This window comes from Pseudorca crassidens, chromosome 2 (assembly GCF_039906515.1).
Source record: "Pseudorca crassidens isolate mPseCra1 chromosome 2, mPseCra1.hap1, whole genome shotgun sequence".
NCBI classification, from domain to species: domain Eukaryota; kingdom Metazoa; phylum Chordata; class Mammalia; order Artiodactyla; family Delphinidae; genus Pseudorca; species Pseudorca crassidens.
Window position 1 is genome coordinate 140,737,342 of NC_090297.1, and position 26,668 is coordinate 140,764,009.

The 26,668-nt window shown below is 37.1% G+C and overlaps 2 protein-coding genes across 9 annotated transcripts in view; one reads left to right on the forward strand and one right to left on the reverse strand.

Annotated features, from left to right (window-relative positions):
• The first annotated feature begins 4,841 nt into the window (after positions 1–4,841).
• Positions 4,842–26,344, forward strand: PRG4 (proteoglycan 4). Of its 6 annotated transcripts, none has more exons than XM_067728944.1 (12): positions 4,845–5,118; positions 5,707–5,808; positions 8,694–8,816; positions 10,116–10,235; positions 18,079–18,225; positions 20,300–22,327; positions 22,900–22,977; positions 23,521–23,657; positions 23,938–24,094; positions 24,555–24,752; positions 25,213–25,350; positions 26,144–26,344. In XM_067728944.1, exons 2-12 carry the CDS (start codon positions 5,733–5,735, stop codon positions 26,239–26,241), a joined length of 3,300 nt encoding a protein of 1,099 aa, XP_067585045.1. In that variant the 5' UTR covers positions 4,845–5,118; positions 5,707–5,732; the 3' UTR covers positions 26,242–26,344. The 6 variants fall into 6 exon arrangements, with proteins under 6 accessions (XP_067585047.1, XP_067585045.1, XP_067585044.1 ...); XM_067728943.1 differs by having other exon boundaries at positions 4,846–5,118; positions 20,294–22,327; XM_067728945.1 differs by having other exon boundaries at positions 4,847–5,118; positions 20,294–22,327; positions 25,225–25,350.
• The window catches only part of TPR (translocated promoter region, nuclear basket protein), a 64,778-nt gene continuing 64,404 nt past the window's right edge, over positions 26,295–26,668 (reverse strand). For all 3 annotated transcript variants that reach the window (XM_067728942.1, XM_067728940.1, XM_067728941.1), the window contains exon 51: positions 26,295–26,495. In XM_067728942.1, the coding sequence (XP_067585043.1) occupies positions 26,440–26,495 (56 nt within the window). In that variant the 3' untranslated portion in view covers positions 26,295–26,439. The remainder of the gene's footprint in view (positions 26,496–26,668) is intronic.

A 26,668-nucleotide genomic window follows, 5' to 3' on the forward strand; every position in this document is an offset into this window, starting at 1 on the left:
TCCTGATCCTTCCAATCACAGGAAAAGCTACTGAAATGCTAGTACTTGATTTCCTTACTTGTAAAGAGAATAATAAAACCTACTTTTTTATTTGTCTTGTTTTGTTTTTGTTTATATTTGTTTTGCTTTAAGAAGAATAAGTGCCTGGTATCTATTTGGTACTCAGTAAACGTGGATGGGAGTTGGTGGGAGTGTTGGCCAAAGCCTGACCGCACTCTGGAGGACATTGACCTCGAGTTCACCTCCATAAAGGGCACAGCTCCTCATGATACTACTTCAGGGAGGGCTTGAGGGAACGAAAAGATCTGGCCTTCACCAACACCCCTGCCATAAATGTTTCCTTTGCGGAAAGAGCAGAGTACAAATAGAAGGATAAATAAATAACCATTCTTCTCCTCTCCCTCTCCATCCCTTCATTCTTGCAGACTAGTTGACACATACAAAGAATCCAAGACTCTCCTTCCCAGTCCAAGGGAGAGGTAGGACAGGTGCTACTATTAGTTGTAACATTTATTCATAAATTCATTCAACCATCTATGGAGCCACCAGAGACGTAAAGATCCTCTGGTGCTGGGTTTCATAAGGGATCAGCAAAAAGGGTCAAGAGAGAAAAAATGTTGAGCTTTATTTTAAGCTTCTGTTTGTGTTTTCCATATCAAGCTTAATAAAAGCTTAATTGGGGGCAATTCATCGCAAATGTCCTGCTTCTTAATTCTTTTGACAGAAACTAGCTACCATGGCAGACAAAGGGATTTTACAAGGATTATTATGCAATGTTGTACAAACAGCCAAAACTGCATTATGCTCAGTATCTTTGAAGAGCCTGGCGTTCCTCCTTTGGAATGACTCAGTGTAATGTCCTCCACGGTGTCTCTTGGGAGACTTACCTCCTGTCCCACGTATTTGTGGTCCTTCATCCACACCCAAACTTTGCTCCCACTCTCTGAATTTCCCAATCTCAAGTATTTGTCACACTGAGTTATTAAAGCACCCTGATTCACTTTCACTCACTTAAACAGTTATGTGGAAATTACTCATGTCGTTGGCTCCTGGAAAATAAATTTGTAATGATTTTTTCTGAGCTGTCATATAATATGCTTCCTTGACATCTGGAATCCAAGTGCGGTGGAGTGGAGTGATAACAATGCTATAGTGGTAACAGTTAGAAAACAGAGATATGATGGCAAAGGAGCCATTAGAAGAAAGACAATAAACTTGAGTTAAATTTAACAAGCAGATATAGAGTATCAATCAGGTACAAAAAGAATCTACACTAGCTGTGGAAAAGGCTACAAAATGAGCAAGATGTAATCACTCTGGAACCTTCAGAAGCTTCTGACTTAGTGGGAAAATGGATATTGACAAGTATGAAATGCCTTATAGGTTACAAATAAAACTATATAGGAGTGCAAAATAAGCAGTTATTAACCCTGGATATGACAGCATATGGGCCATGGAACTCGTTAACATCTTGGTCTTTGTAGCCAGACAGGCCTGGGTTAAAATATTAACTTTACCATTTACTGGCTTTCTAGTTTTTCCATCTTAAGCAAATTACTTAATCTTCTGTGTCTCAACTATCTCAAAGATAAAATGGGTTTAATTATAATAATTATCTCATCAGATCACTGGGAAGCTCAATTAAGCCATGCATATGTGCCCCGTAGCCTCCTGTGAGAAGGGGGAAAAGAGGACTTTTAGGTCAAGCAATTTCCTGTTAGGAAAGCAGAGTGGAAGTTGTACATATCCATCTACTGACATTTCACTGGAGAAAATGTAGTCACCTGGTCACACACAACTGAAGGGGGAGCTGGGCAATGGAATCTCTAGTTGGACAGCTAGAAAAAGGTAGAAAAGATCCGGAGCAATTATCAGATGGCCACGATCTCCAAAAACAAATGCAATAATTCTTATCTAATGGTCAGACTTTTGATCCACATCCAGAAAAAAAGCCGCAGGTCTGTGAAAATGCCATGAACAGAGCAGACAGAGCAGACGAGAACCAAATCCTCATCTCTATTCCATAGGAGAGGAGAGATGTTGCACTTCTAGAGTACGCTAATTTGACATTGTGAGCGAAATTAGGGCAATAGAGAGGAAGTTTGCATCTGTGGTTTTCCCCTGGTAGCCTTCAGTTTTTCCTAGGCTGCTGTTGGAAGAAAATGAAACATATCAAAAGTGTGGAAAGGCCGAGAGAAGCCAATTGGTACAGACACGCTGGCTACAGGGCAGAGTGACAGCTAACAGCAGGGATGGAGACAGGGCACGCCAAGCAGAAGGGTACGTGGGTCTTGGATAATTTAATACAGTGAAAGTATCCCTAAACACACTTGAATGTTCTCTGAAAGCATTGCTGTGTTGCTGCCAAGCACAGAAACTGATGTTCATGAGGGTGAACTGGGTGAAGAACATCCCTAGAAGATGGGTATAGGATCCAATATTATTTACATTTTCTCCACCTCTCTTTATCCTCCTCCCTATCTCTCCTGCACCAAAAACCAATCCTGAGATAATTTTTATCCCAATTAAATGAGATTTAAGCGAACATTAAGCAAATACATTTAATGAGAAAAGAAATCTCAAAGGTGGAACCTGTAATCTAATGGAACAATTTCTGTGTGGCCAACAAGGAAGGTTAAATGGCCCAATATTCACAGAATCAAGCATTTAGTACAATTCATAAAGATATATTTAGTAGATAAAATTTAAATGCTGCCATGCTTTAAAGGCAAACTTCACTCACCCAGATAGCCTCATTACCCAATAGAATTATGCAAATCAGGTTAAACCTCATGAACTTGATATTTAATAAAGTTTCTCATTTTTTTCATACTTTAGTATGCAGAGAAAACACATTTGATGACAATGAGAATGTCTCAATGGATATGTTTAAAATTATTATTGGTCATAATTGTGTGTGTGGGTATTGTTTTACTTGTCAGTTTTCCAAGCCTAGAAGGTGAACTTAACAAGAGTTACTAGAGCAGATTTTTCCATCACTTTAAAAATGTCACTTGCCGTCATTCTAATGAATTTGTCCAGAGAAGGAAAATGATATTACAGATAGCTCTAAAAATAATAATCAGAAATCAATTTATGTTTTAAGAATATGTGTCTGTGTGTATATCTGTATCTGATATTCTTGGTATTCCCAGCATTTCAAACAAATCATAAGAAAACACTGTCTGACTTGAACAAATTACTAAGCTTCTAGCGTCCCCTTCTGGACCTCAGGAAAGCTAAGAATTAAGAGAATTCAGTTCCATCCAACAGGATCTTCTGTACATCTACTAAGTATTGATTAGTGATTTTAAGTAAGATAACTCATACTCTTTAGCCGGCTTCACCCCCAAACGGAGAGTCTGCCATAAAGATACAGAGCAAGAAGTCATCTGGGTCTCAGGAACAAGGAGTAACCAAGACCTAGAAAGCTCTCAGAACACCCTGCCTCTCTCTGCGTGACTGCTTCGTTTATTTGCATGTCTTTATTCTGAAGGATTTTCTCTACTTCTTTCGACCATAGACAAACTGGTAATCTCTGGATTGCAATTTCAAATTTCCAGGACAGGGAAACATATTAGCCTAGTTTATTTCAGGTTTCTACTGCCAACCCTGCCAGCTGAGGCTGATGTGGCAAGATCACATATACGAAAGCAGCTAAAAGGGAAATAACCCTAAAGTTAGGGAGGTAGTTCCCAGAGAAAGGAGATTATTTAGAGGTGATCAGATAGTCTCTAAATTGTCCTTATACATTATATACTTAGCCTGGAATAAGAATTTTGGGAACAAGAGAGATGTTTATATTATAATCCCTGTCTTTACAAAGGTTACAATCTCATAAACCCACATGTAATCATGAAGGAGTAAAATTTAGTACCGTGTTTAAGTGCTGAAGTGATGGCTTTGATCGAAAGGGAGCTGAATATAGTGGAAACGTGATGAAACCTCCTTTATGTATCCTTAGATGGGTCACAGATTCTTGATTTGTGGCTCTTCATCTTATCTGTAAAATATGGATGATTACATTTAACTCAAAGGCATTTTTTTGGTGATAATTAAGTGCAGCACCTACAAAACACATAGTAAACAGCAGAATCCAGGTTAAACCAGTTTGGTTCAACAAGCTTGTATTAAACACATCCTTGGTGAGGCACTGGACTAGATCCTGGCAAAAGAATTAAACATAGGTGTTTGTTGTCCTTGGGAAATTCACAGACTGTTGGAGGAGGGGTGGGGGGGTGGGTGGAGAGGAAACAGATGAACAGTTAATTCAATGATTCTGGATGTGCTTTGGATTGATCTGACAAGTTTTTGGGGGGTGCTAGGACATAAACTGGGTCTTATGGAGGTAGATAGGACTTGAACAGGAACGCTGCATATCAAACTGGGTAAAACTTTGAGCTAGTTGACCCAGCCCAGCAAGGTTGACGGTTCACATTTTCTCTGTGGCAAGGAAGTTAATTAGTAAGTAAAAAGACCTTTTCCAAACAATGCTGGGCTTAAATAAAGGGGCTAAGGGAGATATCAATGCGATTTTTAAACAGGTTTTTACATAGTAAAGGAAGTTATAAATTCCACAGTGTACATCATCTACCAATAGGTAGAATCGAAAGCATATTTTTTGCGCTCAGTGAAAATGAAAATACTCAAGAAACGTACATTAGAATTAATAGTATAAGTTCAGAAAATTTATGCCACAAACTGACACTAGGTAAATTTCAAAATCACTCTTTGCTGGATTCACTGGGGGAAAAAAGAAAGAAAGAAAGAAATGACACCAGCATTTGACTATTTTAAAGTTGCTGCACTAGTCAAAGCCTGCCAGAGCAATTTACCATCTCAGAACAATTTGTTCACTTCACTTAGAAATTAGAAGTGTGTTTGGGCCAATAAATCTAAATTTATTTGTAGTAGTCATTTTTCTTAATGGAAGTGTTTTTCAGATGTTGCCTAAGTCTAGTCGTCTGGGACCTCTTCCAATAAATGAGGAAAGTTTGATTTCATAGGTTGTCACTGTTGATTTTGTCTAACCTTTGGACTAATTGGTTCATCCCAATGTATTTGCCCTGATATATAAGACTTCCAGGACATTGGAGAAATTCATCTCTCCTTTTACGGGTAAGTGTCAAAGTTAACTTGCTTCATGGAATTAAATGTGTTTTCAGTTCAATAGGGATATACCTTATTAAAGGTGTTTGAAAAGATTTATAAGGATAGTGGTTGGAAAGTTTTGAAAAGATCACATTTATGCAATACACCTGCTGGAAGCTGATAAATTTATTTTGAGAGTTAAGGGAAAGTTGGAACAATAACTCTTGTTTGTTAAATTAAATTTTACTGAAGCTGGTTATTATTATTTTTTTTTCCCCAAGATAGGATTTAAACCCTGCACTGTAAGTACATGCTGTAATTTGAATAGAGTTTGAAGATAAGTCTGTTTTCTATTTGGGGAGATTCTAAAGTATTAAAATCGTCAGTAACATGACTGTGATGGTGATCTGATTTTTTTTTTCTGCATAAGATTAAATCTAATCGTCAAATATTTACAACGAATTAAGGCTGGTTACTTTAAAAGTCTTATTTCAAGAATCAGATGGCTTTTATCATTAAATTGCATTTTAAAAATTACTGAAACACTGTATGTAACACAGGCATAAATTAGTGGTGAGATTCAAGAGCAGTTTTCTGATACTTTTTTCTTTTCAGCAAGGGTTCAGTACCCGAAAACAACTATGGAGAGGAAAATACTTCCCATTTACTTTTTGTTGCTGCTTTCTGTTTTCTTGATTCAGCAAGTTTCTTCTCAAGGTAACTTAACCATCAAAAATACTTTCATTTAACAACTATTGCTAATCATTCAGTTCTGACTTTTATGACAACAAAAGAAATAGATTTCTAAAAACGTATATTTGTTTGAGTTTAATACATAATAAAACCTTAAAATTATGTATAGAATATATAGCATATTTATAAGCATTTTGTATTATGAAGTTTTTCAAGAAGTTTTGAGCTTTTCAATGGAATAATTTTTGTACTAATTATTCCTATAGTTCTCCCAAAGGTTTAAAAAAATATAAACACACAATAAAACTATGCTGAAATGATAAAATATCATCAGATTAACTGAAATGAACAATATGTATATAGCATATAATTTTTTCCTACATGTTTACAAAGAAATTTAATCTTTTACATCAAATAAATTACGGCATCATGTCGATATGTTACAATGAACATTTACAATGTTTCAAATGACATTTTATTAATCTTGAAAATGCGCCTTCTTTCTTATAAGGACTGTTCATCCAGATATAAATTTACACAGGTATGAATGTCATTTTATATTATAATATGGAACCATTCACAGCCATCCAAAAACAGAGTTAGTCCTGGATGAACAGTTCTTGTTATTCATTTTTAGAGAATTTTAAGGTACATTCAGTGTAATCACCTTAACAGAAGTCTCTAGCATCACAAGATAAATTACTTAACAATAACACCAAGCTTTGGATTTTTGTTTCCTTTTCATTTTTTTTTGGTTCAAGTTATTGTTTTTTTTTAAATTAATTTTTATTGGAGTATGGTTGCTTTACAATGTCCTTTTCTTTTTTTCTTTTTCTCTGATAAGCAAAATCTGAGAGAAGAAAAATCAAGGTGCATGACTGTTATGGCATTGTTTACATTTCCAGTAAAATAATTAAATAAGCCTGAGCATGTGAGATAGCTGCCTGCCATGGACATAGTTTCAGAATCACTTAGATAAGGTGGAAAAACGCATGAAAGAAAATATAAATATTTAATCAGGAATGACGAATACCAGGGTGTATCTAAACCCTCTGCTCTCTCAGAATAATATTACAAGGTTCATAACACTGGGTGCATTTCCTAAGCTACCTCTCCTCTGTGATACAATTGGCTGTTCACTAGAACAGTTTTACTCTCCTTTAAATAAATGAAATTAAAATTAGTTGTTAAAATCAACATCAATAAAAGTAGGACAGCCATTAAATCTATGGAAATAAATTTTCCTGTAAAGATGATTGACTTCCTATTTCAGAAATCTGCTAGTTATAAAAGAATAACCTTTTGATGTTGTCTTGTCTGCTTTTCTTGCGTTCTCAGCCTCTTCCCATTCTTTTTTCTTTATATATATGTATTTATATACATATACTATATATGATATGCATTTTTGTATGTATTGTGCACGTGTCTGAAAATTGTCCTAATGTTTACTGTTTTATTTGCATATTAAGACTTTAACTTTCCTGGACTCATTATTTTGAGTAATTTTTCAGTGTGCTTCTGCGTTCCTCTATGGATTTAGGACATTGCACCTGCCAGTTTCTATTCCAGAGATGGATTCAGTTGTTACATTTCTGAGGTTATCTTTCAGGGAGGTTTTCAAAGTGTTTTCTAAATGGCTTAAAAAATATATTTAAGGATAATTATGCTTTTGTTTTTGTTTTGTTTTACCCAAAATAACTCTGTTCATGACCTTTATTCAAGTCCAGATGCTTTTCAAGAGTCACCTGTTTGGTACTCTGTTTAGTGGTGGTCGTAAACATCTGACTTCCCCAACACTTATAGCGCCCAGTTATCCCCACCCATGAGAGAAGCAGGGGCCTAGGAAAGTTTGTGCTGGCATGACTAGCTTGCTGTAAACGTATGATCAGAAATGAGAGGCAATGTGATCAGGACAAGTTTGGGTATCAGAATCAGATATATCAGAGTTCAAATTCTAGATGGGCTGTTTACTTAGGATGACCATATAATTTACTATGCAAATCAAGACACTTCTAAGAGTGAAAGAGGTCACTATGAATGATTTTTTAAAATTTATTTATTTTATTTTTGGCTGCGTTGGGTCTTTGTTGCTGTGCCCAGGCTTTCTCTAGTTGTGTCGAGTGGGGGCTACTCTTGGTTGCGGTGCGCGGGCTTCTCATTGCGGTGGCTTCTCTTGTTGCAGAGCACGGGCTCTAGGTACACAGGCTTCAGTAGTTGTGGCTTGCAGGCTCTAGAGCGCAGGCTCAGTAGTTGTGGCGCACGGGCTTAGTTGCTCCGAGGCATGTGGGATCTTCCCAGACCAGGGCTCAAACCCATGTCCCCTGCATTGGCAGGAGGATTCTTAACCACTGCGCCACCAGGGAAGTCCACTATGAATGATTAATAGGTGTTAATTGACCTGTAATACATATATACTGGAGTTATTAAGTAGCTGGGTGCCCTTGAGCAAGTTATTAAAATTTCTGTGTTTCAGCTTTCTTACCTCTAAAAAAGAGACTACTAATACTCTCCTGGCAACGTTTCATAAGCATTAGAGATAATGTATGACTCAGTGCCCAGCACAGAGATGCTCAGTAAATGGCAACTAGTCATCATCCTAGTAGCAGTATCAGTAGAGCTGTAGCTGCCAGCCCTCCTCCAGGAATACCATCCTCTTTTGTGCAAAGCCATTATTCAGCCTGATTTTCAAAAGTGCATTTATCTTCTCAGTCTAGTAATGAATAAAATGGCATGATCAAGGTCACCTAGGAGACCAGGCAAAAGTCACCTGGACCCATTGCTAACCATCATTCCCAACCTTTCCAATTGATAAAATTCTGCCTCATCAAGCAGCTTTGTCCTCCTCCCTAGATTTCTTCCTTTTTACAAAGTGGCTTGGCCCTGTTTACACTAGTATTGTATAATTTTAGATTTATCAAGCTGTGCAGGGAGATGTGGGGAAGGGTATTCTAGAGATGCCATCTGCAACTGTGATTATAACTGTCAACACTACATGGAGTGCTGCCCTGACTTCAAGAAAGTCTGCGCTGTAGGTAAGTCCTGAGAGCTGGTGTCTCCTCTGTCAAGCACATGTCCTGTGAGAGTCTCCTTGCACCCCCTGCAATGCTGTTGTCACACTATTTCACGTCTCTGTGCTGAAGTGCCTTTCCCTTCCCTTGTGTAAATGCTGCAGTGTGCTGTGCCTGAGGGTGGTGTCAAAGCTTGTGATCACTGGGGGAGGTTAAGGGGAGCCTGGAAGTCTGTCACTTGCACAAGGTTACTGACTAGTGCCAAGTATCATGTCTTGTTTTAAATAGAGACAATACTATGACTCAGGAATCATTAAGTAAATAGTAATGAGTAATTCTTTGCTATTAACCAGAGAGGTAATTGCTTAGGGATGGAGCCCTTGAATAGCTTCATCAAAAAATTCATGGACATAAAATAATCTTGCTGTTTAACTTTTTGTTATTAATATGTTTCTAAATTACCTGAAAAAGACACTTTAAAAGTTTTTAATAATGAGTGTATAATGATGAATTTCAGTTACATCCCAAAGGGTATGAATTTTAAATTATGATACTTCATTTAAACATACTTTGAACCACTTTCTTGTTAATGTGCAAATATTTCATATTTAATTTATGAAAGTTATAATTAAAAGTGGCTCAAAGTTATATTTGCTTCAGAATTTTCATGTGAAGTTGATAAATATATTGTTGTACAATTTGTTTGTTGAGTAAGGAAATTATTTCAAATAGGCCTGGGTAAATCATCATGGCTTTAACCAAGGCTTTTTTGGAAGTGAGCAGGCTTCTTATATAGGCCATATCATGGGATTAGGCTGAAATCTTTCAACTCTACACCATACCCAGTTTGTCATCACAAAGATTTCTGTATTATAAATGATTTTTGAGCCTAAAGAGTGACTATTTATATTAAGCCAGCTCTTTAGAATATATTGTTGTAGAATATGCATGCTCAATTGACAAAAATCTACTTAAAAAGTAGCAGTATCAAAAGGAGAGAATGGTGGGAATTCATATGAAGTGTACTTACCTCTTTAGGCATTTCCCAATTTTCCACTGTCCATACATGAAATGACTCAGACAGCATTGGGCTGTCTCTTGGAGCCTTGAAGGGCAAGAAAATTTTCCTTAGTCACCATATTTCTTTCTTGACCAGGGCTGTCTCCACTTGGGAAACCACCTATCTTCCAAATTCCAAATAAAAGACTTAGCTATGCACTTTTGGAACTCTAGTCAGCTATAGGGTGGGAAATGGCTATCAGTACATGGGCATGACTGATTGTGTAACCAATAATCCATAATGTTTTGTTTTGCTCTGGGTAGAGTTTTCCTGTAAAGGCCGCTGCTTCGAGTCCTTTTCAAGAGGGAGGGCGTGTGACTGTGACTCAGAATGTAAGAAGTACGGCAAGTGTTGTACCGATTATGACAGTTTTTGTGAAAAAGGTAAGCATCTCAGTACCAATCATTGCCTCTCAGTACAGCCAGATCTGTGCACCTGTCTTAGCTTCACTGATAATGTCTTAACATGCGGTACAACTCAGGTCGTGATTTTACTAACATATACGCTATTTCATATTAATTTTGTTTCACCAAGATGAATTAAAGAAGGAATGCTTCTTCTAAAGCACTCCCTGGCTCAGCCAGGCTCCAGGAGTGCAAGTGATTGCAGGTTGAGTAATGGAGAGGATAGGGGCTGGGTATACATGATTTTCTCCTCCAGGTGTGGTTCAATTTCAGGTTAAATCAACAGTAAGCAGCTCATTTGATGATTTCTTGTCTAATCCTATGGTGATGACCCCACAAAGTCAACTGTCCTTTGAGCTATCTGTGCTTTTGCTCTCAATGTTTTTGAGTGTATATTTGGGGACAGAATCAACACGTCCAGCTTCTTTGAACTAGTAAATTTGAATCAGTTTAAAGCACTAAGTTGATAGGCAAACCAAGAAGCTAACTGTCCATTGTATTCCCCTTCTGATCTCTACAGTCCTCTCAGTAGTCTCTATCTAAATGCCTGTGTGTGAAGGAGTCAATAAAAATAGGTAGTTCCATTTTAAAATCCTCTTCTCTGGTTTTGGTCCTGAAGGAGTACTCTTGAGGCCATAATAAAACCCTCCAGATTTACCAAAAAAAAAAAAAAAAAAAAAAAAGGACTTTAAACAATGTACTTAAATAATGAATTCCTTTCTTTTACCAAATGTTTGTTCTTAAATCCTACTCTGTTAAAACAAGAATATTTATGGGGGTAAAAGTGAAAATAAGCATTGCTTGCATAATCTTATTTTATTTAAACAAGGCTGCACCTTCTGCTTCTTTCAAACAGTGGAGAAATAGGGTGGAAAACTATTAATCAGCATAGTTAAGGAATATTTCTTAACTCTTCAATGTTTTCATTGGAGAGCATTCCAAAAATAATGGAGACAACCCCCTGTAATCAAAATCGCAGAGTTCAGAGTTCCTACAGCTTTCAGAAGGACACATGAGATGAGTGTTCCATATTTACTCATCACTCTGATAGTTGTTTTGGCTGTGAGACAAAAAAACTAAGAATTTATTTTGGGCAGAGGATGGATAGGGAGGGAAGATGGTTAGAGAATGACAAAGCATTGAGAGAACATGTTAATAAAGACAATAGTTTATGCTACCAAGTGGTGGGTCAGATTACTTGAGGTTTTTGTAAAACTCAAGGATAAAAAATTGATGAAGGTAGTGCATCATTTACAGAATTCACAGAGATAGTCAGGGTCCAACTGAAAATGAAGGCATCAACTAGATCTTCAGTACTTCATTTTTATTTATTTTCTTTTAAATTTTATTTTACATTTTTTTTATACAGCAGGTTCTTATTAGTCATCAATTTTATACATATTAGTGTATATATGTCAATCCCAAACTCTCAATTCATCACACCACCCCCCCCCCGCAGCTTTCCCCCCTTCGTGTCCATACGTTTGTTCTCTACATCTGTGTCTCAATTTCTGCCCTGAAAACCAGTTTATTTGTCCCATTTTTCTAGATTCCACATATATGTGTTAATATACGATATTTGTTTTTCTCTTTCTGACTTACTTCACTCTGTATGACAGTCGCTAGATCCATCCACGTCTCTACAAATGACCCAATTTTGATCCTTTTTATGGCTGAGAAATATTCCATTGTATATATGTATCACAAATTCTTTATCCATTCGTCTGTCAATGGGCATTTAGGTTGCTTTCATGACCTGGCTATTGTAAAAGGTGCTGCAAAGAACATTGGGGTGCATGTGTCTTTTTGAATTATGGTTTTCTCTGGGTGTATGCCCAGTAGTGGGATTGCTGGATCATATGGTAATTCTATTTTTAGTTTTTTATGGAACCTCCATACTGTTCTTCATAGTGGCTGTATCAAATTACATTCCCACCAACAGTGCAAGAGGGTTCCCTTTTCTCCACACCCTCTCCAGCATTTGTTGTTTGTAGATTTTCTGATGATGCCCATTCTAACTGGTGTGAGGTGATACCTCAATGTAGTTTTGATGTGCATTTCTCTAATAATTAATGATGTTGAGCAGCTTTTCATGTGCTTCTTGGCCATCTGTATGTCTTCTTTGGAGAAATATCTATTTAGGTCTTCAGCCCATTTTTGGATTGGGTTGTTTGTTTTTTTAATATTGAGCTGCAGGAGCTGTTTATATATTTTGGAGATTAATCCTTTGTCCATTGATTCGTTTGCAAATATTTTCTCCCATTCTGAGGGTTGTCTTTTCGTCTTGTTTATGGTTTCCTTTGCTGTGCAAAAGCTTTGAAGTTTCATTAGCTCCCATGTGTTTATTTTTGTTTTTATTTCCATTACTCTAGGAGGTGGATCAAAAAAGATCTTGCTGTGATTCATGTCAAAGAGTGCCCTTCCTATGTTTTCCTCTAAGAGTTTTATACCGTCTGGTCTTACATTTAGGTCTCGAATCCATTTTGAGTTTATTTTTGTGTATGGTGTTAGGGAGTGTTCTAATTTCATTCCTTTACATGTAGCTGTCCAGTTTTCCCAGCACCACATATTGAAGAGACTGTCTTTTCTCCATTGTATATCCTTGCCTCCTTTGTCATAGATTAGTTGACCATAGGTGCATGGGTTTACCTCTGGGCTTTCTATCTTGTTCCATTGATCTATGTTTCTGTTTTTGTGCCAGTACCATACTGTCTTGATTACTGTAGCTCTGTAGTATAGTCTGAAGTCAGGGAGTCTGATTCCTCCAGCTCCATTTTTTTCCCTCAAGACTGCTTTGGCTATTCGGGGACTTTTGTGTCTCCATACAAATTTTAAGATTTTTTGTTCTAGTTCCGTAAAAAATGCCATTGGTAATTTGATAGGGATTGCATTGAATCAGTAGATTGCTTTGGGTAGTATAGACAGTTTCACAATATTGATTCTTCCAATCCAAGAATATGGTATACCTCTCCATCTGCTGGTATCATCTTTAATTTCTTACATGTGTCTTATAGTTTTCTGCATACAGGACTTTTGTCTCCCTAGGTAGGTTTATTCCTAGGTATTTTATTCTTTTTGTTGCAATGGTAAATGGGAGTGTTTCCTTAATTTCTCTTTTACATTTTTCATTGTTAATGTATAGGAAAGCAAGAGATTTCTGTGCATTAATTTTGTATCCTGCAACTTTACCAAATTCATTGATTAGCTCTAGTAGTAGTTTTCTGGTGGCATTTTTAGATTTCTCTATGTATAGTATCATGTCATCTGCAAAAAGTGACAGTTTTACTTCTTCTTTTCCAATTTGTATTCCTTTTATTTCTTTTTCTTCTCTGATTGACGTGGCTAGGACTTCCAAACCTATGTTGAATAATAGTGGTGAGAGTGGATATCCTTGTCACGTTCCTGATCTCAGAGGAAATTCTTTTAGTTTATCACCATTGAGAATGATGTTTGCTGTAGGTTTGTCGTACATGGCCTTTATTATGTTGAGGTAGGTTTGCTCTATGCCCACTTTCTGGAGAGTTTTTATCATAAATCGGTGTTGAATTTTGTCAAAAGCTTTTTCTGCATCTATTGAGATAATCATATGGTTTTTATTCTTCAATTTGTTAATATGGTGTATCGCATTGATTGATTTGCGTATATTGAGGAATCCTTGCATCCCTGGGATAAATCCCACTTGATCATGGTGTATGATCCTTTTAATGTGTTGCTGGATTCTCTTTGCTAGAATTTTGTTGAGGATTTTTGCATCTATATTCATGAGTGATATTGATCTGTAATTTTCTTCTTTTGTAGTATCTTTTTCTGGTTTTGGTATCAGGGTGATGGTGGCCTCATAGAATGAGTTTGGGAGTGTTCCTTCCTCTGCAATTTTTTGGAAGAGTTTGAGAAGGTTGGGTGTTAGCTCTTCTCTAAATGTTTGATAGAATTCCCCTGTGAAGCCATCTGGTCCTGGACTTTTGTTTGTTGGAAGAATTTTAATCACTGTTTCAAGAATTTTAATCACTGTTTGTGATTGGGCTGTTCATATTTTCTATTTCTTCCTGGTTCAGTCTTGGAAGGTTATGGCTTTCTAAGAATTTGTCCATTTCTTCCAGGTTGTCCATTTTATTGGCATAGAGTTGCTTGTAGTAGTCTCTTAGGATGCTTTGTATTTCTGCGGTGTCTGTTGTAACTTCTCCTTTTTCCTTGCTTATTTTATTGATTTGGGTCCTCTCCCTCTTTTTCTTGATGAGTCTGGTTAATGGTTGATCAATTTTGTTTATCTTTTCAAAGAACCAGCTTTTAGTTTTTTTATCTTTGTTATTTTTTTCTTTGTTTCTATTTCATTTATTTCTGCTCTGATCTTTATGATTTCTTTCCTTCTACTAACTTTGGCTTTTGTTTGTTCTTCTTTCTCTAGTTCCTTTATGTGTAAGGTTAGATTGTTTATTTGAGATTTTTCTTGTTTCTCAAGGTAGGCTTGTATAGCTATAAACTTCCCTCTTAGAACTGCTTTTGCTGCATCCCATAGGTTTTGGATCATCGTGTTTTCATTGTCATTTGTCTCTAGGTATTTTTTGATATCCTTTTTGATTTCTTCAGTGATCTCTTGGTTGTTTAGTAACACATTGTGTAGCCTCCATGTGTTCGTGTTTTTTACGTTTTTTCCCCTGTAATTGATTTCTAATCTCATAGCGTTGTGGTCAGAAAAGATGCTTGATATGATGTCAATTTTCTTAAATTTACTGAGGCTTGATTTGTGACCCAAGATGTCATCTATCCTGGAGAATGTTCCATGCACACTTGAGAAGAACGTGTAATCTGCTGTTTTTGGATGGAATGTCCTATAAACATCAATTATATCTATCTGGTCTATTGTGTCATTTAAAGCGTCTCTTTCCTTATTCATTTTCATTTTGGATGATCTGTCCATTGGTGTAAGTGAGGTGTTAACATCCCCCACTGTTATTGTGTTACTGTTGATTTCCTCTTTCATAGCTGTTAGCAGTTGCCTTATGTATTGAGGTGCTCTTATATTGGGTGCATATATATTTATAATTGTTTTATCTTCTTCTTGGATTGATCCCTTGATCATTATGTAGTGTCCTTCCTTGTCTCTTGTAGCATTTTTTTATTTTAAAGTCTATTTTATCTGATATGAGTATAGCTACTCCAGCTTTCTTTTGATTTCCATTTGCATGGAATATCTTTTTCTATCCCCTCACACTCAGTCTGTATGTGTCCCTAGGTCTGAAATGGGTCTCTTGTAGACAGCATATATATGGGTCTTGTTTTTGTATCCATTCAGCAAGCCTGTGTCTTTTGGTTGGAGCATTTAATCCATTCACGTTTAAGGTAATTATCGATATGTGTGCTCTTATGACCGTTTTCTTAATTGTTTTGGGTTTGTTTTTGTAGGTCCCTTCTTCTGTTGTGTTTCCCACTTAGAAAAGTTCCTTTAGCATTTGTTGTAGAGCTGGTTTGGTGGCGGTGAATTCTCTTAGCTTTTGTGTGTCTGTAAAGCTTTTGATTTCTCCATCAAATCTGAATGTGATCCTTGCCGGCTAGAGTAATCTTGCTTGTAGGTTTTTCCCTTTCATCACTTGAAGTATATCATGCCACTCCCTTCTGGCTTGTACAGTTTCTGCTGAGAAATCAGCTGTTAACCTTATGGGAGTTCCCTTGTATGTTATTTGTTGTTTTTCCCTCGCTGCTTTCAATACTTTTTCTTTGTCTTTAATTTTTGCCAGTTTGATTATTATGTGTTTCGGTGTGTTTCTCCTCTATGGGACTCTGTGCTTCCTGGACTTGGGTGGCTATTTCCTTTCCCATGTTAGGGAAGTTTTCGACTATAATCTCTTCACATATTTTCTCCAGTCCTTTCTCTCTCTCTTCTCCTTCTGGGACCCCTATAATGCGAATGCTGTTGCATTTAATGTTGTCCCAGAGGTCTCTTAGGCTGTCTTCATTTCTTTTCATTCTTTTTTCTTTATTCTGTTCCGCAGCAGTGAATTCCACCATTCTGGCTTCCAGGTCACTTTTCCATTCTTCTGCGTCAGTTATTCTGCTATTGATTTTTTCTGGTGTAGTTTTCATTTCAGTTATTGTATTGTTTATCTCTGTTTGTTTGCTCTTTAATTCTTCTAGGTCTTTGTTAAACATTTCTTGCATGTTCTCGATCTTTGCCTCCATTCTTTTTCCGAGGTCCTGGATCATCTTCACTATCATTATTCTGAATTCTTTTTCTGGAAGTTTGCCTATGTCCACTTCATTTAGTTTTTCTGGGGTTTTATCTTTTTCCTTCATCTGGTACATAGCCCTCTGACTTTTCATCTGGTCTATCCTTCTGTGAATGTGGTTTTTGTTCCACAGGCTGCAGGATTGTAGTTCTTCTTAGTATTTCATTAAAAAAAAGTAGCAATCAAACTATCTTGCATCTCACCCCTTAGTCTTTTTTTTTTTTTAAATTAATTAATTTATTTTTGGCTGTGTTGGGTCTTCTTTGCTGCATGCGGGCTTTCTCCAGTTGTGGTGAGCAGGGGCTGCTCTTTGTGTCAGTGAGTGGGCTTCTCATTGCAGTGGCTTCTCTTGTTGCAGAGCACAGGCTCTAGGTGTGTGGGCTTCAGCAGTTGTGGAACGTGGGCTCAGTAGTCGTGTCGCATGGGCTTAGTTGCTCCACAGCATGTGGGTTCTTCCCGGACCAGGGCTCCATCCCATGTCCCCTGCATTGGCAGGCGGATTCTTTACCACTGTGCCACCAGGGAACACGTACTTAAGATTGCTATAGATACCAGTTGTAGGCATCTATATATCTCAAAGTCATAACACTTCAAGAATTGAAGCAGTCAAGTGCCTCTGAATATGGGTGAGAAAACAATCCAAGAAGTTAAATAGTTTGCTCAAGATCACTAGTTAGAATGTGATAAAACTGTTTCTTGAGTTGAGGTACCTGGTGTTTTTGTGGGGTGGGAGGAGAAAGAGGGAAAGGTATGGTGGTCAGTTCATGCAGATTGCAAAAACAGAGTTCTGAGGAGAAGTTTGGTAAGAGCAGGAGGATTTATCACCACTGTCCTCTACCCAGAGTGCTTCCCCCTACCCCGTTCTCTGCCTTCTTATCTTTCAGAAGTCCTTCTTTTCTTCTGGTTCCTAATGGTCAAAACATGTTCCATGTAGGTTAAAAAGATACACATCAAACCACTAAGCTGTTTATCTTGGAGAAGGGCAATACATTTTGAGGAAAGCATAATGTGAATGTGTGAAATTCTTCCATGAGTTAATATTTATGTAGAACTTTTGTAATTAACAAAAAGAAAAAAAGAAACGTAAATTGGTATCATTTGATTTAAATGAATATGAAAACAGGAAAATGTAATTTTTATATTTATCTTCTCGAGAGCACAAACATCTGTCAACCACATGCAGTGATTATTTTGATATCACAGGAGGCTGGCACAAAGTATAGAGCTCATATTTTTTAGGCAGGCAAATACCTTCAGAAATCATCTAGAAGAAACACCTCTGTTTGCAGGCAAGAGGGGTTCAGGAGGGTTTGCCCATTTGCCCAAGGTCACGATAGACCCTTGTAGGTCTAGAACTAGAAGTCTTCTGACTCCTGAGCCTTTGCTCCCCATCATAATTTACAATTTGAGAACCAATTTTTTTTTTTTGTAGCAATGCATCTTCAGATAGCTTGGAGTAGTTGGTGTTGGGCCAAGAGCCTGCCTATACAGGTTTTCACCAGCATTTACTCTTGAAGCCAGATGCATCAGTACCTTTCAGTTAGAGTTGCTGATGAATATGAACAAGAAGTTAACTGACCCATCTTGCTTGGTCTCAGTGCACAGTCCTGCATCACCACCACCTTCAAAGTCTGCACCTCCACCTCCAGGAACAACTCAGACCATCAAATCAACAACCAAACGTTCACCCAAATCATCAAGCAAGAAGACTAAGAAAGTTATAGAATCAGAGGAAGTAACAGAAGGTAGGAAGATGACAGATGTAAAAAAAGGAGGTTTCTGAGATGAAATAACCTGTAGGTGGACTTTTATAAGACTCCTCATAGTACAGGGTGATCTTCTGAGTCATTAAAGGCTCATCACACTGCCTGTTTTAGGGCAGAGTTTAAGCCAAAGTATAAATGCTCAGTTATTTATTTTCCTTATTTACCAAACTCAGTATGGGACTAGGTTAAAATAATCAGAAGAAACAAGTCTTACTGTTTAAAAAGAAACAAAAAAAAAGCCATTATTTTGTTTGCAGAACAATTTGATTCTGTAAGATATGGGGAAGTTGAGAGAAAGTTATATAGTTATACCGCTAGTTATCTGTGACAAGCTCAGGTGCCTTGCTTTTAACTGACATTTACAAGAGCTGTTGCTCATAGTACTGATAAAACAAAAGCAGAACACAGACATTTGTAGATCAATAAATAGCATTTTTTGTTGTATTTGAACTGGCAGTTCTTTTTTGCTTTAAATCACAGTTGGTGTGATCAACTTTTTATTTATAGAACATTCTGTTTCTGAAAATCAAGTCTTCCTCCTCCTCTTGCTCAACTTTTCGGAAAATCAAGTTTTCCAAAAATTCAGCTGCTAATAGAGTTAAAGAAGAAACCCAAAGGTTTGAGCATTGATAAAGATCAGTGACTATATCAATGCCATGTTAACAATAATGACCTAAAAGTAAGGCGTGTGGGTAGAATGATTTGAGGACATTTCAATATTTGGGGGGGTATGTAACTTCATAAAAATTACTTTAGAAGATACCAGTGAAAATTTCCTATAGGAAATTAGTGCCAAGCAGCTAGGAAACCACTCTATAAAGCAAAGGAAGAAGATACTATAGAAGCAACTGTAGAACCACAGGATGGCACCAGAGATGACTATTAAGTTTTCTATTTCAAGTCCTGTCTACCTGATATCATCGCTTTCTTCTCTTTCCTCTATCTTGTCTTTTCATTTCTCCTTCCCCAGATTTATTTTATTTAACTTTTATATACTTCCTTAAGTATTTTAAAATGCTAATCCATTAAATTCTCATACCTTTCTGAGAAAGGCAATATTATTATCCACATTTTACAGATCCTCTTATTTTCCTAATAAATTATCTGTCATATCTGGCTAATTTTTCTGTAGTAGAGAAACTACAGAATTTGCTATTACCTCCTAAAAAGAGATTCCCTTTGTTCTGCTTTTTTATTATTTCCTGGATTTCTAAAGTACATTCTCATTCTCCAGGAAATACTGGATTTTGGATACTGGAGTTTTGAAGAACTCATTTCCTGGGTGATTATTTCCCTGAAGCCTTCTTTCCAGCTGAATAGCCAGATATTTAATCTTTGAGTTATCCAGAGAGTCTTGCACACAATAGAAGTGTTTGCTAAACGGAGCTCATCTCAGTGATGTGCCTCTTGGGCTCTGTATGTCACCTATGGGGTAGCTGCTAGGGGAAATCCTGTTAAACAGGGTCCTTTTGCTGCCATGGCATCCTAATCTCCTCTCTGTATCCCGAGACTGCTGAGTTTATCCAGGTAGAGGAAAGAAAGCAGTTAAAAGCCATGTGCACAGAAACAGGCCTAAGCAGGAACCATGGGGGTGACTGGAACAGATTCCCTGGATGTAGTTATAGAGGCCTCTGAGGGAATTGGTGCAGTGAGTCTAAAAGATGTTGGAACTAGGTTTCCAGTAGGAAGGAAGTGGCACCAAGCAATAAGGAATAAGAAGAGTTGAGAAAGTGACAGGCAAAGAACACTGACATAAAGAGTAGAATTAGTGTTATTGATCATATTGATCATTTCAAAGTTGCCACTTGCTTCCATATATTCTATTGAGTTTTACTTGTGTTTTTCACTCCTTATCCCATTCATTCCCTAAAATAGCCCAATAAGATAGGTTGAGCATTTATCATTTTACAGTAAATTAACAGACATGTTAGAAATTAGCAATTTGCCTAGAGACAACACAGCTAGTCAGTGATAAGGATGGCATCTTTATGTCAGTATTAAAGAAAAAAACTATACAAAAATAAAAGACGTATATTTTTTTCACTAGCAAAAGAAAACAAGAAGAAAAGAACCCCTAAAACGAAACCTACCCCAGAACCACCAGTAATAGATGAAGCTGGAAGTGGACCGGACAATGGTGATTTCAAGCTCACCCCAACTCCTAACATTCCCACCACTCAACATAATAAATTTACCACAACTCCCAAGATTACAATAGTAAAACCAATACTTTCTAAACCCAGTATTCCACCTAATTCTGACACAACTAAAGAGACGCCTTTGACAGCCAATAAGGAGACAACAGATGAAACTAAAGAGACTTCTACAACAAATAAACAGACTTCAACTACTGCAAAAGAGAAGACTACTTCAGCTAAAGAGACACAAAATGCAGAGAAAACATCTACTAAAGACTTTGCACCCACATCTGAAGTTCCTGCTACATCTACACTCAAAGCTGAAACTATAAGCAAATCCCCTGCTCTCACCTCTCCCAAAGAGCCAGATCCCACCACCAAGGAATCTACACCTACCACCACCAAGGAGCCAGCTCCCACCACCAAGGAATCTACACCCACCACCACCAAGGAGCCAGCTCCCACCACCAAGGCATCTACACCCACCACCACCAAGAAGCCCGCTCCCACCACCAAGGAATCTACACCCACCACCACCAAGGAACCAGCTCCCACCACCAAGGAATCTACACCCACCACCACCAAAGAGCCAGCTCCCACCACCACCAAGGAGCAAGCTCCCACCACCCCCAAAGAGCTAGCTCCCACCACCAAGGAATCTACACCCATCACCACCAAAGAGCCAGCTCCCACCACCACCAAGGTGCCTGCTCCCACCACCACCAAGGAGCAAGCTCCCACCACCAAGGAATCTACACCCATCAACACCAAAGAGCCAGCTCCCACCACCACCAAGGAGCAAGCTCTCACCACCAAGGAATCTACACCCATCACCACGAAAGAGCCAGCTCCCACCACCACCAAGGAGCAAGCTCCCACCACCCCCAAAGAGCTAGCTCCCACCACCAAGGAATCTACACCCATCACCACCAAAGAGCCAGCTCCCACCACCACCAAGGTGCCTGCTCCCACCACCACCAAGGAGCAAGCTCCCACCACCAAGGAATCTACACCCATCAACACCAAAGAGCCAGCTCCCACCACCACCAAGGAGCAAGCTCTCACCACCAAGGAATCTACACCCATCACCACCAAAGAGCCAGCTCCCACCACCACCAAGGTGCCTGCTCCCACCACCCCCAAGGAGCCAGCTTCTGCCACCCCCAAGGAATCTACTCCAAGTTCTCCTAATACACCTGCTCCAACCACCTCAGAGGCCTCTCCTTCAACTATCACCATGGAGCCTCCCACTACTCCTAAGGGCCCTGTTGAATCAACTCCTGAGTTTCCTGTAGAACCCACACCAAAGACTCTTGAAAACAGTCCCAAGGAGCCTGCTGTACCTACAACCAAGGCTCCTAAAGTGACCAAACCTGAAATGACTACAACAGCTAAAGACAAGGCCACAGAACAAGACACAACTGATACCATGGCATCATCCAAAATTACTCTTAAAGCAACAACTCTTGCACCCAAAGTAATGACAGCAACAAAAAAGACAACTGAAGAGACTACAAGCAAACCTGAACCAACAACAGCTATACCAAAAGGTACAGCTACTAACGCTCAAGTGACAACTCCTAAACCCCAAAAACCAACCAAAGCACCCAAAAAGCTCACTTGTACCAAAAAGACAAAAACACCTAAAGTGAGAAAACCGAAGACTACACCAACTCCCCCAAAGATGACATCAGCAATGCCTAAATCAAACCCTACCTCTTTAGCAGAAGCCAAGCTCCAAACCACCACCAGCCCTAACCAAACTCCCAACTCAGAAATAATCGAAGTAAATCCAAAGAATGAAGATGCAGATGCTACTGAAGGAGAAAAACCTCAGATGATGATTCCTAGGCCCCCTGTGTTAACTCCTATAGTTATTCCAGGCACTGATTTCATAGGGAGAGGACCCAGTCAAGGCATTGGCATCAACCCCGTGTTTTCAGGTAATATGAATCAGTTACTTTCATGTTTAAAATTGACAATGTTAACTTAAATCTTTCTGAACCAGGATGCCCTGATTTAGTATTATTCTATTGATATATATTATTTAGAACCCTGAACTTGTGAAGTTTTACATCTTCTCTACAGGTAAGCAGAGGGGTAATCACAGTAAGTTTATTTTGTTATTTGGAAAATCAAGTAATAACCTAGGATTGCAAAAATCTGCAATATTGTTTTCCAAACCAATTCCACAGGGCAATCAGAATTGAGAAACAGAATTTCACGTTGAGATCGAATATCCAATACTTGTCTAATTTAGAAGATCAGGTACCCTTACCCATTCCAGTTCATAATTTATTTTTATATAACACTTTTGAATAATATCACCTTTAAGTAAAACAACTATGAAATATATCACTTTTTCACCTCTGAAATACATGTACCTCAAATTATCCTCTTCAAGAGCTTAGGAAAGGGCGAACAGAGGAAATAGAACCCAGTGGGTTCTATTTTGAAAAGAACGGAACACTTTTCTCATTTTTATATTGGCTTAATTTGTGTTAATTTGTTTTAGATGAGACTAATTTATGCAACGGTAAGCCGGTAGATGGACTGACTACTTTGCGCAATGGGACATTAGTTGCATTTCGAGGTGAGTTTTGCACACATTTCTTTTTCTGCCCCTTGTTTTTTTCTTGGTGCTTATGAGAGCAAGAGTCATGGGAGAGTACAAGTTTGGGCTGAGCTTCCTGGAGGGAAACCTGATTGATGAACTTACCTCACACAGTATTATAAGGACCTGAGGGTAAATACCAAAATATTGGATTAACAAAACTGGACATAGTAAAGTAACAAACAAAATAAAGTTATTTAATTATAACTCCTTAATGCTAACAGGTAAAGAAAATGAGAGATAAGTCATTTTCTGTAAATCACAAAGCCAGAAGGCTCTTCCTAGAGAAGCTGGGAAACTAAAACATTTTAAGTTATGCTAAATTTCAGACTTGAGAAATATCTACTCTCAGAAATGTTCAAATACTACCTTCTGTATTAGTACTAAAAATTCTGATTAAACATCATAGAATGCTTGTTAACACATTCAATCTGCTTCTTTATGATAAACTGTTTTTAAAAGATTTCATTTTGATTTCTTCTGGGATTCAGTTTGTAGGCTGATCATCACTTTCAATTTTAGGTCATTATTTCTGGATGCTAAATGCATTCAGTCCACCATCTCCACCTCGTAGAATTACTGAAGTTTGGGGCATTCCCTCCCCCATTGATACTGTTTTTACTAGATGCAACTGTGAAGGAAAAACTTTCTTCTTTAAGGTAAGAAAAATATCTTTGTGAGAGAAATCAGCAAATAGTTATTCTTTATTATGACAATTTAACCTCCGCTTCAGAAGGGTCTCCATATTTTAATAAACTATCATTAAAATTTAATAAATAGTTAACACTCAATTTGGTAACATTGTCAACTTATTCAAATACTTAACTAAGTTAAAACTTTCTCCCTATACTTAAATCTAAGAATGAGTTCCTAACCTTTTTTTTCCTTTTTAACCTTTTAAAAAAGCTGTTCACATCATTTCCTCTTTTTAATTACCAGGATTCTCAGTACTGGCGTTTCACCAATGATATAAAAGATGCAGGGTATCCCAAACTAATTTCCAAAGGATTTGGAGGACTAAATGGAAAAATAGTGGCAGCTCTCACAATAGCTAAATACAAGAACAGACCTGAATCTGTGTATTTTTTCAAGAGAGGTATGTGTTACATAATTGACAAAATTAAAAAAAACTTTTAAGGAGTGATCTGCCAGGAAAATTTTATTCAATATTTCCATTTATTATAGGGTTTACTGTCAAAAGATATCTTTAATGGCTAGAATCAAGTATTTTCAATTAAAAAATAAAAAGGGCAGTAAGAAGTATTTAGCTCTCTCAACACGCAAATCACAACTTCATGAGTTTTCAGGACATTGATATAAAGAATGTCATTTATTTTCAAAGTTAAATATATAACTATGCAATTTGTTGGCTTTATTCACAAGTACTTCGAGATTTAGTAATTATTTTTATAATACCTCGACTAATAACCATTATTAATGTCTGGACATACTTTATGAAAAACACTGTTTCCTCTACCTTGTAAAAGCTCTCTTCCATCTCTTTGGGGAATTAAAATTAATTTTCATATTGTACGTGATTTTCTAATTCATTATAGGTGGCAGCATTCAGCAGTATACTTATAAACAGGAACCCACCCAAAAGTGTACTAGAAGAAAGCTTGCTATAAGTTATCCAGTGTATGGAGAAACGACACAGATTAGGACACGTCGATTTGAACGTGCTATAGAGCCTTCTCAAACATACACCATCAGAATTCACTATTCACCCATCAGAGTCACTTATCAAGACAAAGGTAATATTTTTTACTGTGTTAAAAATTCTTACACATGAAGTAGATGTAATAGTTTCTTACAGAGTATGGCTTATTAAATATAAATACTGACCATATAACCCTAATACTTAGTATTATTCTAATAATAATAAATTGATGCAAAACATCAATTTGCTTCAATGAATGACCAAAGATCAATACTTTTTTCTTTGTGGCTAAGAAAGGCAATTTATTCAGGCTTGTTAATTATAATACCATTAACCAAGAACATTAAATCCAAATCTGTAATCCTTAAAACAGTCCTAAAAGGTAGATATTTGTACCATATCAGAGATAGCAAAAGCTGAGGCATTGAAGTTAACTCACCCAAGGTAACAGAGCTACTGAGTGACCAAACTGGGATTAAAACCCAGGTCTGTTTGACTCGAACAGCTGCTTTTTCCAATACAGTACATTGCCTTTCAATCTGATACCTTTAAAGTGTCATCTGCAGGTTTCCTCCATAATGAAGTTAAAGTGAGTACACTGTGGAGAGGACTTCCAAATGTGGTTACTTCAGCTATATCACTGCCCAACATCAGAAAACCTGATGGCTACGATTACTATGCCTTTTCTAAAGGTAAGTTATTAAGTAAAATCTTAATAGCTTTCTGAAGATGGTATCTAATCTCTGAAACATGAATAAATTCAAAGCAAAAACAAGTGTTCAATGGTGACTGAAGGTGAGAAATTAAATTACATCACTTATTCTAATTATTCTGAAGAGAAAGTTTAGATTTTTGCTTTACTTTCAATTAAATTGAATGGATTGCAATTCATTTCTGCCCTATCATTCATAAGATTAAAGCCTATTACGAAGAAACATCCAATTAATTGAGTAAAACCGCTACTGAAAACAATATTTTACTTCTATTATCTGTGGCATTTAACAGAGGTCTTGTTTGCCACGAAGCTGTACTGATTTACATCATTACACAGTCTGTAAGATCAGAAAGAAGTTGCTGAGAAACTAATTTTATTAACAAAATTATATTACCTGGGATATTTTTCCTTGAAAAATCCATAAAAATATAAGTTCTTCTGCCTATATAAATGTCATCAGAATGTATTTTTTTAAAGAATAAACCCCCCCCAAAAAGAATAAAACCCAAATGAATTATTTTTTAAACTAATTCGGTTTTCTCAAATTCTTACTTTGAAAAAGCAGAGTTAAACCTAATTTTATTGAAAGATGGTGAAAGGTCAGTCAAGGCAATTGTTTTTCTCTTTGTCAGAAAGTTCAAATTAATTAATACATTTCTGATATTAAAATAATAAATACTGTCTTTGAGTATAATAATAAATATAAACTATTTTTAAGTTCAAGTGTTTTGTTTCTTTTTAATTGAAAAAGTGACTTCTCTTCTGTTTAGATCAATACTATAACATCGATGTGCCAACTAGAACAGCAAGAGGCATTACTACTCGTTCTGGACAGACCTTATCTAATGTCTGGTACAACTGTCCTTAGACTGATGGGCAAAGGAAGAATCGACTAACTAAAATGAAGAAAAGAATGATAAATTTTGACACTGAAACACATTTTATTAATAAAGAATGTTGATATAAGCATACCAATTTAAATACAAAAATGTTTTTCAACTCGACAATCATTACACTAAAACAGATTTGACTAGCTTATTCACAGTTATTATAGTTTATAGAACACTTAATTAATATTTCCTCTATTTATTCCTCCTCTCCCTCCCATTGCATGGCTCATACCTATAAGAGAGAAAAAGAATTAAACTGAATGCATCTTTTAAAAAGTTAGCTCAAAACTAGAGTATTCACTTACCCTAGTTCATTATAAAAATTTTCAAGATCAAGTGTGCAGGCATGTAGACAAAAAGCTGTTAGATATGTCACATCTTCAATGGAACTTACAACAATCAGAT

What these genes read in the sequence shown, in the direction of transcription:
- PRG4 (XM_067728943.1), top strand. Translation starts at nt 5,733, where the DNA reads ATGGAGAGGAAAATACTTCCCATTTACTTTTTGTTGCTGCTTTCTGTT. An exon ending in ATCAGAGGAAGTAACAGAAG is followed by an intron (nt 18,226 to 20,293) that starts GTAGGAAGATGA and finishes TTTTTTCACTAG; the next exon opens with CAAAAGAAAACAAGAAGAAA. An exon ending in TGTGTATTTTTTCAAGAGAG is followed by an intron (nt 24,095 to 24,554) that starts GTATGTGTTACA and finishes AATTCATTATAG; the next exon opens with GTGGCAGCATTCAGCAGTAT.